Raw genomic sequence first — 14,732 nt, forward strand, 5'->3', positions numbered from 1 at the left:
TCCATTTTTGCCCTCGCTCAAATGATCTTCTATCAAAGAATTCGTATCGGCAATATCATTCTACATATTAACCAGGCTGTTTGTAAGTGGCCTAATAGGAGGAGGAGAAGAGTGGAGAAAGAAAAATCAAGCCAGAGAGAAAAATGAAAGAGGCTTCCAATCCGAGAAAACGTTACTCTGGATTACACGCAGGCTGAAAATGTCAACATTTTCATTGTCGCAGTCGAGAAACGATTAAAGCAAGAGTTGCTCATCTGCAAAAAGAGTATCTTTTATTTTTATTTTTGTCATCTGGAGGTAGCCCACTGTAGTTGTGAAAGTTTTCTCCCATCAGGTTATACCATCATCATAAAGACCTAAACAACTGTACCTTTAATAAAGCCACACAGAGAGGGAGCAGGTCTAATCAATACTTCATATAGCGGGGATTATTGTTTGTTCAGCGTTGACATAGATTCAAAACATCTAGGCTCAATAGTCATGTAAAGCTAGAATTGATTTGTTCATAAAAGCAGTGAAATTTTTTAAGTTGGTGTCACATTTATGATTTTCTTCTTTTTTCCCAGCGTCACATTTTTTGTTTTTGTTTTTTTCCTCCATACATTTTAAAAGAACAGGCCTGCTGTTAACACTGAATGGCATTTATAGTCTATGATGGCTAAAATCAACAAAGAAATCTGAACATACAAATAAATGCACGCATACACATACACAGGTATTCACAGACACACACACACACGCAGCCTCCTCTCTCTCCTTTTCTAATTAAAGGGACCTCTCTGCCCTGGGTGTGTGTGTGATATTGACACTTAGCTCCGTACAATAAACTTTATTGGCAAGCCCTGCTTGATTACAGCACTAAACTAGAATAACAAGGAATATGGGAGGAGGGAACGTGGATTATATACTAAACAGACATTAGCGGCCTCTATTCAAATATCTGGTGCATTTTAATAGGAAGCTCTGAAAGGCCTCTCTTTCTCTCCCTCGCTGTTGGAAGCAGGAGCTCGAGCTCGGCACAAATAAAGAATGACATGGGTGAAATACAGTAAAGGTAGAAAAATACGAAGAGAGGAGAAGAGAGATATATATTGAATGATGGTGGGAAGGAAAGAGAGATAGATTTTCCGTCATTAATGATCTATGGAAAAATACTCTGTCTATTTTCAGATATACTGTTAATGGCTGCTTGCTGCCATTAAAATCGTTGCCGTCCTGAACTCAGCTATTCAAATATTGGCTGCTGCTTCATCTAATATTCATCTACTGGAGGTCAATGGCAGCAGTGGCATGCTTAATTTGTATACATAAATTAAGGGTGGATACTAAGAGTTTAGATTGGTCAAAAACAGAGTTTATACGTGATTACACCTTCAAATTTTCAGCATTACAAGTCACTTCTATTGTCTTTACATTCAGACACTATCTGCAGACAGAACTGTGTAATTTACTTTAAGAAATATTCATTTGCATGCAGACAGAAACTGGGATTTTTGTTTCTTCTTAGCCCTGGTGAAAGAAAACAAGTGACTCTGCAATTATTTCTCAACACTGGTGTCTCCAACAATACCTGCAGGCAAAGACTTCACAGAGACCTGGACATTAAATTACCAGCTCAAGTGCTGAATCAATTAGGCTGCATCGGCACGCCAAGCAGAAGGTGGCATCTTGGTTTTTTGGGTGCATGCCTCATTTCGGGTATTTTCAGGTAAACAGGAGACAAAGCCACTGAGCTCTCTATCAGTAGTAACAGTACTGACCCCTGATCACCTGCAGAGGTTACCGCAAGTTAAAAGAATCCTATTGTCATCAGAAATTGCAACACAATATAAATATATATATGTGTTTTAATAAATGTGCGTGAGAGCCCATGACAGCAGAGTTGCGTTTGCAAATGAACCGCAGATGTAACAATCACTGATCAGGCTTCTCTGCTCAGTCAGTTGAACTACAATGACCCCTACTGGCCTAAAATGGTACTGGGTCAGGGCAATCTTCACAAAGAGCCTGTGTGGAACTTGTGGCGTTGCAATAGTTCGGGACCTTTAAAGTAAATAGATACAGAAGTATTTTGAGGACCTCAAAACAAAAAAGTTATTATATTATCCCTCTGTGATGCATATCCTGCATATTTTCCTTCAAACTTCACACCACCAGTCGTTCTTTTTCTTGCTTTTTTACCTCATTTCTTCCCTCATTCGCTTCAATCATCTCCTCCCAAATCAAACCTTCTCATCTTCCCCTTTTTCCCTCTCTTGGGGCCTTGGCACCCTTGGCAGGGTCTCTCCCACTGGGTGTGTTGGCAGAGAACCTGTCTCTGATTCACCCACAGCGTGCCCTCTGGCTTACCAGGCTGGCACAAGGACGCAGAGCAGAGCTGAGAGAGGAGGGCAGGGCGGTAAGCACGGAGCTCTCAAATGATAGAGCCATTTATTACAGAGAAAAGATGGCGCGGCATTAGTTAAGTTATTTAAGGTGCAGACGGTGGATTTAGGCCTTTGGTTTCTGTGAGCACGGCAGAAAATGTGAGATTGGAGCGGCAGGAATGACTGCCGCTTGCCTGTGTGTCTGGAGAAGAACACCAGAGAGAGAGAGAGAGACACACATGCAGTCTCACCTTGAAGAACCACTGACCCCACACACCTTTATTGCATCGCCAATTAGAAGTGAGGGAGGGAGGAAGGGAGAGTTACAAAAAGGGAGAGGTGGAAAGAGTGAAAGAAAGAGGGGGAGAGATGTATTTCATAAATGTAGTTCCATAAAGAGCACTGACCCAAATGGCATTCAGTAATTCTTCCCTGTGCCAGAGGAGGCTGGATAATCAGAAACTTCATCAAGCTCGCCCCTTCCTTCCCTCTTTCCCTGCGTCTGCAACACCTCCTACTGTCCCACCCTCAGCTGGAACCTCTTAAACAAAAATCGTGAGTAATATAACTGAATAACGTATACGGTGCATCCAGAGCACGCATCAAAGAACATCCCTCTATCCCCCAACCCCCCTTCATCACTTCATTTTAATTAAACAAGTTTCCTCCACTCGCCATCTCTCATCTCTTTGATCTGTTCCCATCCAACTCGCTGGAAAAGAATCAGTCCGACTCCACTTTGAGGAAGTTGTACGTGTTTGATTGCGGCAGCACAGCATTGATTCAAGCTACACCAAAAGGCATCAGAGCACTTACCAAAAAAGGAAAAAAGTTACAGAAAACATAAAGAAACAGTCCGTTTGTCAAACACTCCACTATAACTACATCCCCCTTTTAGTCCATATGGGTTTACAAATAAAAGCTGAACAAATCCCTTTTTGAAAATGTTCAATAAATTCATATCTGTCTTCATGACACTGACTGCAATACGTATCAAATCTGTCACTGCTGCACTGAGATGGATGTGGGAGGACAGAAATCTGAAAGAAAACAACACAATTAAAGTGTGTCTCAAGCAGCGAGCTCCCATTGATCTATCTGCTCTCTTTTCCAATGCACTATGGACTTAACATGGACTTATTCTTTCTTAAGCACAACTGGGACCACTCCCTCCCCCCTGGGGTGCAGCGCTCACACAATGCTTCAAAAGAACATTTTGTTTATATGTTCAATACCAAAACATCAATAAAGTTATCCATTCATTAATTTCCTATTCAATACAAATTTAATGCAGAACCACGGAGTAGCCAGCTCATATCCAATAAGGACATCTATCCCCGATCACTCAGCCCGGTGCTTCACATCCCACACGCACAGACACGCACACACACACACACATCAATAGGGCTGTCCCTAAAACAGCTATTCCTCACTGACTGACTCAATACTGTAGACAGGGGTGTGGAAGAAGGAAAACAGCACAAAAAAGGAGGAAGGGAGTGGAAAAAAGAGGAGGACTTAGTGTATGATTACTTACAAACAACTTGCCAAGGTGAAACAATAATAACTGATGGCTGCATAGAGCCAACAGAGAGAATTTCTCATTTTAGTTTATTGTGTATGCATTTGCAAAGTGTGGCTTGGTCACACCTAAACGTGGAACCAGAGGTGGGAGAAGTGTGCACAAAATAAGGTAAGAGTGGAAACACTGAAATATAAAGTATTTAAAGATTTACTCACTAAACTGTCTCAAAAGTGCTCAACGTGCAGCAGAAGTGTCCCTGTCAGGGTTATGATTTTATATTTTATATTAGTGGATGTTTCAACAGTTGGGAATGAAGTTGATGAAGGACATCTGGAAGTGTAGGCTTTGGAAAGATACTAACACTCTTCGTCTGTGTTTAAACCTAGCGACCCATGGCCACATTAGCAAAGAGAATAAAAACATCCGTATCTCTGAGCAAACTCTTTTTGGGTAATATAGGCACCAAGGGAGTCTTTACTGTGGGTCTTTAAATATTGTAGAGGTACAATACTAAATCAGTGGGGTACTCTTTAACCACCTGAATGCTGCTGAGCAATTTAATCCTGGCAATTTATCATATTTTATTTACTAATCATTTGTTTTGTGTGTAAAAATCTTAATTTTCAGCGTAACTTGCATCGCTAGTAGCTGTCAGAGCTGTATAAAACAGCATGCCACAGACAGTAAAATATAAGACCAAACTAAAGAGGACACGTGTTCAGTGGTTAAGGAGGAGTATACTAAGCAGCTACACCATTAAACCCACTGACGAGTGACGGCAAGTAAACCTGTCCCTCTAGTTCTTGATGAGAAACCCCGGGACTCTGGCATTCATATGGATTTTACTTTGACACAGTCCAGAAAACTACACATCACAGCAGACCCGACAGCCCCACTACCCCCTCCCCCCGAGGCAGCAGTACTCCCTTACTACAGCAGCAGCCTCCCCAAACGCAACACCTGCCCTGCAAAAGCTGTTGAGGAAGGGCTCGAGGAAAACGACAAAGAGCCCAAGGCAGTGATCCTGCCTCCAAACTCTCCAGGTCCCAAACCAACAGCACCACTGTGCAATGCGCTGGAAGAAGCCCAATCTACGGAAGCCTGCTTGTGATTCCCTCAGCAACAAAAAGGATCAGCTGCCAGCGTCACACAATTTCACCAGAGAAACCAATAGTTAGACCTGTTGTAGCAGTGCAAGGAGGGGCTGAAGAGTGTTTCACACTTGCTTGCACTGTTTCAAGCTCATTCATGTTAACTTTTGAGATCAGTGTTCCAACAGTAATGTGCTCGATGATACAATCTATAGCTCTCTGTTGCATGTGATTAGGAAATGCATGGAAATGCGCAGTATTGAATATGATACAGGTAGTGAACCCATCTGAATCGCGCCTCCCATAACCCTAACATAATACATATCAGATGGAGCTGTGAGCTGCATGTGCTTTTAACACGTTAGAGCTGGCCACATGACATGAGAGCCAGGGTCCACGGGTCAAGTAGAGTCAAACCAGGTAGGCGATTGGCTGATCAGGTCTGAGTGTAATGACTAATCAATGGTTGAATGCATTAGCCTAATCTAATGGGCCAGGTGGGAGAGGACAACCGTAGACGCATGGAACTCGTGATTGAGCACAACATGCAACAGCAGTGCAATCAATAGCATATAGAGTGGTCTAACCCCGGTGTGTGTGGTGGCGGCGACGGTGGGAGAGGAGGGCGTCCAACCACAGGCATTTAGGATGCACTCTATACGTGTGCGAGCGTAAATATGTATGGTTGGTTGATTCCTTTTGGACAAAAAAGGAACCGAGCTGTGGTAGTCTGACTGAGTGGATTATGATATGATCCGAGGGAAATCAGAGCTCCCATTTTCGGCCAGCACCTCACACTGAGTGAGTAGATACTGTTTGTTTCTACTGTGCACAGAAAAAGAGAGCAAAAAGTGAGACCACACTAGATACAGTGAAAAAAATAACTAACGACTGACACTGAAGAAAGGCTCCTCCGTCTGTGTTTTACCCAATCTTCCACACCTCTCATTTATAGCATATCAGCCTGCTTGACACTAGTTGGTACACTGAATGCAGTGACTAAAAAGATGACAAAATACTGATCAATGCATGAGGAGATCAACCATGAAGGGATCCACTATGAAAAGAACAAAAAGGAAGACAGAAAGATAGAGAATGCGAAAGGGAGAGAGAGATGACAACTTAGGGACAAGAGCCAGTCAGAGCAGAGGACAGGTCTGGGTCAATACTCGCACCACATACTGCTGACACTGCACCACTCAACACGCGCACGCATGCGTGCCACACAAACACGCACATTGTCACAGACAGACAGACAGACAGACATCAGACCAATCAGTCAGCCGGTGTCAATATTTCAAGAGGAAGACGGAGAAAAGAAGAGTGTGAAGGTATGCGACTGTACAAAAGACAAAGTCAGACATGCCGGATATCCACCGCGTTCAAGGACATTTAACAGAGTGAACTAAGTCACTGTGAGCCCCGTCCACCTTTCTTACAGCTGTCTATATTTTAAGGGAAAACAGCAGACCCAGTATTTAAAGGGTCAGTTCACCCAAAAATTTAACAAAACAGTTTCTGAGCTGTTTCCAGGCACGTTCCTTGTTGTGGTTCTAACTTAAAATTTTAATACAAATCAATTTGAACTTAACTTTTTTCCTTTTTCTTTTTTTTATTTACATCATGTTTCGATTTTTTTCAAATATTATTTACCGGCTGATCAATCAAAATAGCAGAAAAATAATTAGAAAATATTTTGATAATTTCTAAATCAGTTAAGTTAATAGCAAGCAGTCGCTCAATCTTCAACGTGAGTATTTCATGGCTTTCTTCCCAGATAGCAAATTTTTTTTTTTCAGATGACTGGAGAACACAAAACATTTGAAGACATCACGTTTATCTCTGTCTTTTATTTATTTACATTTTTCCATTTCATAGACCATATGACTATGCGGTTGATTTAAGGATAATCATCAGATTCCCCAATAATGAAAGAAATAATAATGAGCTGAAGCCTTTATCTCATTGCACATGTAGCATACATATAGAAAACTTCAAAAAATATATTTTAATGTGATGGATTAGTCGTCCAAAACTCTTCTTTGCCGCATCCTGTTAGATCACTTTTGTTTTTTTTGTTTATTCGGTCATGTGCTTTAGCTTTTTAGTATGTGCCCATGTGTTTGAGTGTGCGTGAGTGTGTGTGTGTGTGATTATCGCAAAAGAGAGGTCTCTCCATCTTTGAAATGAATTAGCGTGTGGTGCCTTATTGAGTGAGGTGCAGTGTTTAAGTGAAACTGATGAGAGATGTGTGAGCAGCGAGGACTGGGCTATAAGTATGTGACTGAGGTCACAGGTTAATCCCTATTGATTTACTCCACCGTCTGCATACAGCAGCACGAGAAGACAAGAAAGGGGAGGCCTGCCTTACCAGCTACCACACAGAACAAATGCAGTATTAAAAAAAAACCCACATCTCACACCTGCACCTCTGCACACATGTTAAGTGGGGTAAAGACAAGAAAATTAAGCATCACTTAATCCCTATAAAGTTAGTCAAACGCCCTCTACATGGGCCGACTGCATGCAGATCATGACCTTCTAAATAAGCATCAATGAGCAATATGATCATTGATTCAATTAAAACATGCTCACATCCTTGTTTTTTTTTTAAAACAAAATAAATAAGAATAAAATATGCATGTTTGCAATGCATGTATTTGTTATATAAAAAGAAGCTGATTTTTCTGCTTTAATCTGGAGAGCAGGTGAACTCACAGCGACCCCAGGCAGAGACCACCGGGCCCGAGTACGTTTGAAAAGAAACCAGAATGAAACCTAAACAGGGCTGTATTTACAGTACAAACAGCATCCTCACAATCTCATCCCACAGAAGGACAGGTGAAATATTACATTAATATGAACAACTATTAATAATAACGCCCCCCACCCCGTCCTCCTGCACCACCTCTTGCCCCATCACTCCTTCTCTCTCTCTCTCTCTCTCTCTCTCTCTCCGCCTCTAATCCTATCATGCGGGCAATAAGTGTATGCACCATGAGCACATTTAATTTCTGCGGTTGGTTTTCAGCGAGCCCAGAGGTGAGCCTTAATAAGGATCAATGGCACTTTATCTGGGACAGCACCCACTTCACAGCATGCAAATTACACAGCAACCCTTAAAAAAAGAAATGGATTTAATTAAAAAATGTAGAACCACGGGCTCTGGAAATTCAATTAAAGGATTTATGCAAAGGTTGGCTAGCTTTTTGTGTTGCAGTTCCTGCTTATATAATGAGCTTTTCATATTAAAAATCAATAGGTAATCTGGGCTAGGGGATCGGCTGCTTATGTACATTTTTGAAATCAATTTGAAAAATAGTCCATCAGCTCTGTGTGACAACAAAGAGGGGAGGGAGCGGTGCGTGCGCGCGCGCGTGTGTGTGTGTGTCAAGTTGTGAGGGTCAGCAGCAGGAAAACGGTACCGGTGGATGAGTGAGAAAGAGGTGATAGGTTACATCTCTCCTCTCTGAGGGTTACAGGAGAAAAGCTCTGAAGCTCTAAAGCTATGAGAGACCAAGGGTGAAGGAGGCGATGTGGAAGAGTAGAGGGTAAGTGAGTAAGGATGTCTCTCTGGCCAGGTCAGTTTCTGGCTCTTTGGCCTGTTCTGATCCCTTCTATTAGAGAGAGTGTCCCTTGGCAGTCAGGGTCTAGCTGGTTCTGACCTGTAGCTCTGGGGTAATTTAGCCGAGCCCCAACTCAGACTCAGCCCCAACTCAGACAACCTCAGCTGGGGAGCCGTCCTAATGGTCTCCCTGAGGTGTCTGGAGCTGGAGGAGCAGAGGATGTGGTTGATTCTTTAAATGATGTTTCTTCACAAACAAATCTTAGCCAGTCACAGAAACACGTCTTATAAAGAGGTACATGCAGAACTCATGCACGCAAAAAAAAAGTGACAATCTTTTGCAGACTTAAGCTTTTTTTTGTTTGTTTCATTGTTGAAAAATTACTTCTTTTCTTCTTAAACTTCTTCTGTTTTCAACAGGGATATTGTTCATCCTTCCTTCACACTCATGTTGTATAACTGTACGCAGGCATGAGGGGTGAATGACTGACTGCATACAGCAGCAGACTGTCAGCGTTTGATTGGTTCTTTATTGATCCAGACACGCTTTCCATCACATCAACTCATCCACAATAAACCATTTACACAGTTTCCCTGTGCAATGGAGCACATAACCAGGCCTCAGGCCATCTCTGTGCACCCACTGTGCGTGTGTGTGTGTGTGTCTCTGAGCATTTGTGTGTTTTCTTTAATGAAATGGTATCTCCATGGCCAATAATCCCAGTAACAGGATTGGGCAGAACACACATGTCAATACAGGCAAATAGGATTGTATGCTTTTATCATGCCACACCAACACATCTTGTTTCTCACTGCCTGCTGATGTCTCTCTCTACGTAGTGCAGCAGCACGGCAGGATACATCTCGCAGGAATATCACATTGATTATATCTAGTTCTTCAAAAATGGTCTAAAACACGGCCTCTAAAGGAAATCTGAATCATGACAGAGCGTGTGAACCTCATGCCAGTTGGCATAATATGTAATATTCTTTCTACCCCACTGAAGAGAAACCTACACAGTGTTTCCAGTCAGGCTGGAGCTGACCCCCTCCTGTGTAGCCCCTAATCATCCAAGAGGACTCTATTACAACGGCCTGGCAGCTCATCTAACCTCACAGTGAAGAAGGGTGGGGGGGCGGGCGAGGAGATTGGGACCTCTGCTCCTCTTTCTTTCCACATGGTTGAGCAGCACACACACATACACACAGGCTTCCTAGGTGTACAGCAAAGCTCCCCGCCTCTTTGGGCTACACCAGATAGGAGATGGAGCATCTGACCTTATGTCTGGCTGCAGGAGAGAAACTGATACCGAAGTAACAGTGGCTGCTGTACTCACATATAGCACCAACCAGCCATTCTACGGTGTGTCTGCTAAACGGTAATGCTGATGTCTCTCTTGCAGGATCTGTCTCTTGGGTTAACCCCCAAGCTGCAGGATTGAGCTCCTGGTCACATTAGGCGAGGCTCAGCTGAGAAGGAGGCAACGCCAGTCCCACATCTCGTGTCTGAACCACTGACTGCTGGTGCCTGGTCAAAAGTTCAGCTTGTGCATATGTAAAAAGGTGGCTGGGTGCCCGAGGCAGGATCTTGGGTAAAATAATCATGCAAAAACGCTAAGAAGCATGGGACTAGGCGTGAGCGCTGATGAAACCAGCCTCTGGGAGAATCGAGGCGTCTGATTGGACCAGTAGAGCCTCTTAGGCCTGTGCCCACAACACCCCTCCCCTCTCTTTATCCATTATAGTGGATGATGTACTGGAGCCACTGCCCACACACTGGTCTCCATTCAGCTCAGCACTGTCTCTGCCTATAGTTAAGGTATATATTTGATGGGTATAGGCTGAGCCCAGCTGCTCAGAGCCTGAGGGTATACCGATCTTGAGGGAGCAATCAGTCAGTCAACAAAATGTCACAGGGTCAGCGATCCAGCATGACAGGACGGTGACAACTTCACAAAGGTTACAGCCAAACTAATAACTGCAACAGTCACTGAAATTCATTATGTGCTGTTTAAAAGTGTGCCCAGAGTTCTCATTCAAAGGAAACCATCTACAATCTAGAAAGACCCACAAATCATACAATGTTTGATCAAACAAATCAACCAAGATCTACGTCAATCAAACTTTTCTGCATTAAATTGCTCTAACTAAATCACTTGATAGCAGATGTTTTTTTGCCTCTCTCGCTCTCTCTTAGGTCTCTCTCTCTGTCACACACACACACACATATATACACACACACACACACACACACACACACACACACACACACACAACTTCAGGCCAGATCATTTGGTGCTGATAATCACACCAAAGGACACAGGCAAAACTCCCACACTAAACACGCTGAATTAAAGAAACAGGAGTTACAGGCCTGGTTGCACAATCTCTGATAAGTAGATCAAGGCACAGGGAGGGGAACATGATGTTAGTGAGAGATAGTTTGGCTGATTAAAATGTCATGGCTCTTTATAGATGTCTTTCTCAACTCAGCAAAATGGAATCAGTTCTGTGCATCAATAGCAGAGTGGGCTGGGGCTCCCTGCTAATAGAGAAGTTTCTTTCTCTTAAGTTCAAACCACAACACAAGGAATGCAAAAGCGAGGAAGTCACACATGTTTCGATTAGACGTGACCAAAGTACGGCAACAAGAAAAGACCAGAAAAAAGCGTGCAAGTTAAAAGATCACATAAAAGAGCAGGAAACAATTAAATAAGGGGCGAAAACATGGGTGTGATTAAATGACCAACCACGGCACATATTGCCCTACATGACATTTGATCACCTTTACAATAGCAGTCAAATTAATGACTTAGGACCACATGTAGCTCCAGGTGTTCCAGCCGTCTCTGTGTTGCGAATTCATGCGTGTGCTTGTCCATGTGTGTCTGTTCGTGTTGAAAAACTCTATTTTACCCCACCTGTGCTCCTATAAATCAAACCTGTGCTTTAAATGAGGGGCTGGTTATTTGCGCAAGAACACACATGGGGGCTTTGTGATTGTTTTTTGGAGTCAACATTCTGCTTATGTTTGCATCCCAGAACAATCTCCATGGATCCCGCAAGCGTACGCAAGCAATTAAAGCGATAGCATCTTCATATCCCTGCAACCAATAACTGAAATAATATCACTGTTTTATTAAGCCCTTAATGTGGGGGCAGAAGGAGTGAGGAGTGGGATTTTAAAGAGGATACACTTTCAGGGGCCTTATCAAGCCCAGATTTAAATAAGAGCAAATGCTCAGCTTAGGGGTGTGTCTGTGTATCTGTGTGAGTCTGTGCGTAAGGCTGTGTGTCTGCGTGTGGCCTTTATCAGACATGAGTTTTAGCTAATCGCTGCGTCAGCACACCAGAATTTAATTACTAGCTCTACCTTTGTCCTTTAATATTTACTAACATCTACACTTCATTAAATTAACGACATGTAAAATTTAAAAAAAGAAAAAGAAAACCCTCTGCTAATTGGTTATGTGTGCTTGCTCCTAAAATGTTAGCACCCATTCCTTAAGATACATGAAAAAATACACAGAAGTATCATCCAGACTGGGGTACAGCTCCAATCATGTGATTAGAAGGAATGCTGGACAAACTTTGGCTTTTAAGAATGAAACACGGGACGAAGCGATTAAAAAATTAATTCTAAAATAAAGAGACGGGACGCAAAAGAGTGTTTTGTGACAGAAAAAGTCAAACTGAGGAAATATTCAGCCTGGCATTTTGCAAAAAGGTGCTGAGGAGCCGTTCCTCTCATCTCTCATCCTATGTCAAATGGCGGAGAGACAAATGACGGCCCGAGGCCTTGCGTCTGTCAAACATGATGGATCAGAACAACGCTTCACTAAAACTCCACCACGCTGCCTTTCAACATCACATTTTCACTTCAGTGCAAACACTAAATTGATAAAGTATGAAGAACAGCTAATGGAAAGATGTAATAGTCAAACTAAAGCATATATTAGGAGGCTATGGAGCCTAAAGGGTAGAGTGCTGCTATCCATTGAAAAGTCTTAGAGAGCACAGGACACAATATGGACTGAAATAAATCACGGTGCTAGATTTTATCGTTCATATCTAAAGCGTGTGAGGACGTTAACCTCAGGCACCTTATATCATCTCATGCGCACACACATGTGCTATTAAAACGTTCCCACACATACAAATCATGCAGATGCTTACACATTCACAACAGTTGGTGTCTGAGCCACACTGTAAAGGTTAAACCCTTCACGGGAGTTTAGCTGTAAGTTGTCCGATATCTTATGATCCAACCAGATGCCACAGCGGATGCTGTATGCATGTGTGTATAGCTGAAGTAGTGCTGGGCAGCTTCATTAATGTAATCCCCAAAAAAGACACTGTATCATAAAAGTGCTGAGCCAAACTCAAAATCCTTCCTTAATGCCATCCTTCCAAAACTGGGTAGGAGTTCTCAGATCAGCCACAACTCAGGTACAGATGCTAGAGGTTCTCCTATACTGTGCACTTGTGTCTGTAAAACAGGAGTGGCAATGGCACCCCACACAAAACTATACTCATCCAAAATATACCCATCCAAAATATACTGATTGGTTGGGGAAACTTAAATCACTGCAACAGCAAAGAGCTGCCACATCCTTCTTCAGTAAAAATGTATTAGGCACAGAACTTTTTTTATTTTAGTACTTAACTGCATAGGAGCTAGGGCTGGGATTAGGCATTAACAGCAGCCTATAATAGTCGCATTTCTCTGGAATAGAGTACTGAAAGGATAGAAAACTGTCTTTCAGGGTTAAACAAACAGTGCCACGAGGAAGAGGAAAACAAACCACAAATATCTCTCTATCTATTAAACCCAGACTCTTTCCCTGAGCCTTCAGCAGATCTACCCCTCTCCATCCTGTTCCTGTCCTCTCTCCCAGAAATGTGCCAAGACAAATACGCCGGCTCTGTAAGAGCTATATGAGAGTCACAAATTCACAGGCTGGCTTTGCATTTAGAAAAATATAACTAGCTGCAGAATTACTCCAGCGCAATGAAAAGTAATGTCAAATGTTAACCAGTCGAGCGTTGCAGCGGGCCTTCAGGCAGGCTGAGCTACAGCCTGCGCACTCATGAGGTGATATAACACTTTCTCCAAGCTTCTTCTCTCGCTTACCATAGACTTTGTGAAAGGTCTGGCCAGCGTGAAGAGAAAGGTCATCAGCCACCAACTCCGGTGTATGGAGGTGTACATCATGTTCCCAGGATGCAATGCGTTGGAGGTGACACCATAAGGCGAAAGCCGCCGGTGGAGCTCGTTGCTGAAGAGGATGTTGCAGAGTTTGGCGCGGTTGTAAGCCAGCATGGACCAATAGTCCTTCTTTGAGGGGGACAGCAGCGCCAGGTCCACTTTGCCACATGAGTCTAGGAGGTCTGTGAACCTGAAAGATAGTTTGCATTAAGAGTAGTTAGTGTGAGTCTGCCTCGGCCTGCGCGTAGGCTTTCCGCCGGCAGATGTGTGGCGCTTTCTGCATACAAATCAAAGACGTGACATGATGTTCTTTAATTGCCTGCGACAGAGCTGTTAAAATCCAGATGTTTGACAAGGCCCCTTAAACATTACACTACTCGTTGTGTTATTACACGCTCACACAAAAATCTCAATACACGAAAACTACACTGTGTATTTATGCGTCTGTGTGTGTACGTATGTGTGAGAGGCGCGGGATGAGACTCCAAACCAGCGGAACACATCCTACATATTAATCCAGTCATTAGAAAACAACCAATCAAAATGTCACCTGGTTTCCTTGTTGTGATTTTACAAGCTCGCTGCCTCTTGTTTACTGTCGCCTTCCGCAACATCCTTGCTTGGCTAAATTACAACATCTGCAGGCTTTTCATTTCATGTGCTGCAACTTCGTAACTACTTCAGCAAGTAGAGGTTAATAAATCAATTGCCTCGACGCTAAAGCCTTTTTTTTTTTTTGGTAAATCAAAATTTGTTTGCACGACAAGCCGAAGCTGTGCCTCGTTACAATTGAATGAGGTCTCGCAGCGATATAAATGTAGAGATTTTGGTTTTCAAACATGCCGTTTACTGTCCTGCAGCTTAGATATTTCAGAGGTAATTTCATTAAGGATATGATCTCTCGTTTGACCAGATCTGATGCAGTACTAGAGTAAAGTAAACCTGTATTGGGTCAATTTCACAGTAAGCCCCTGTG

The 14,732-nt window shown here is 42.9% G+C and overlaps 1 protein-coding gene across 3 annotated transcripts in view; it reads right to left on the minus strand.

The window, feature by feature from the left end:
* The window catches only part of wwox (WW domain containing oxidoreductase), a 127,805-nt gene that overhangs the window by 71,839 nt on the left and 41,234 nt on the right, over positions 1–14,732 (minus strand). For all 3 annotated transcript variants that reach the window (XM_013268640.3, XM_019361516.2, XM_005470884.4), the window contains exon 8: positions 13,682–13,946. In XM_013268640.3, the coding sequence (XP_013124094.1) occupies positions 13,682–13,946 (265 nt within the window). The remainder of the gene's footprint in view (positions 1–13,681; positions 13,947–14,732) is intronic.

This window comes from Oreochromis niloticus, linkage group LG7 (genome assembly GCF_001858045.2).
Source record: "Oreochromis niloticus isolate F11D_XX linkage group LG7, O_niloticus_UMD_NMBU, whole genome shotgun sequence".
In the NCBI taxonomy this organism is placed as follows: Eukaryota; Metazoa; Chordata; class Actinopteri; order Cichliformes; family Cichlidae; genus Oreochromis; species Oreochromis niloticus.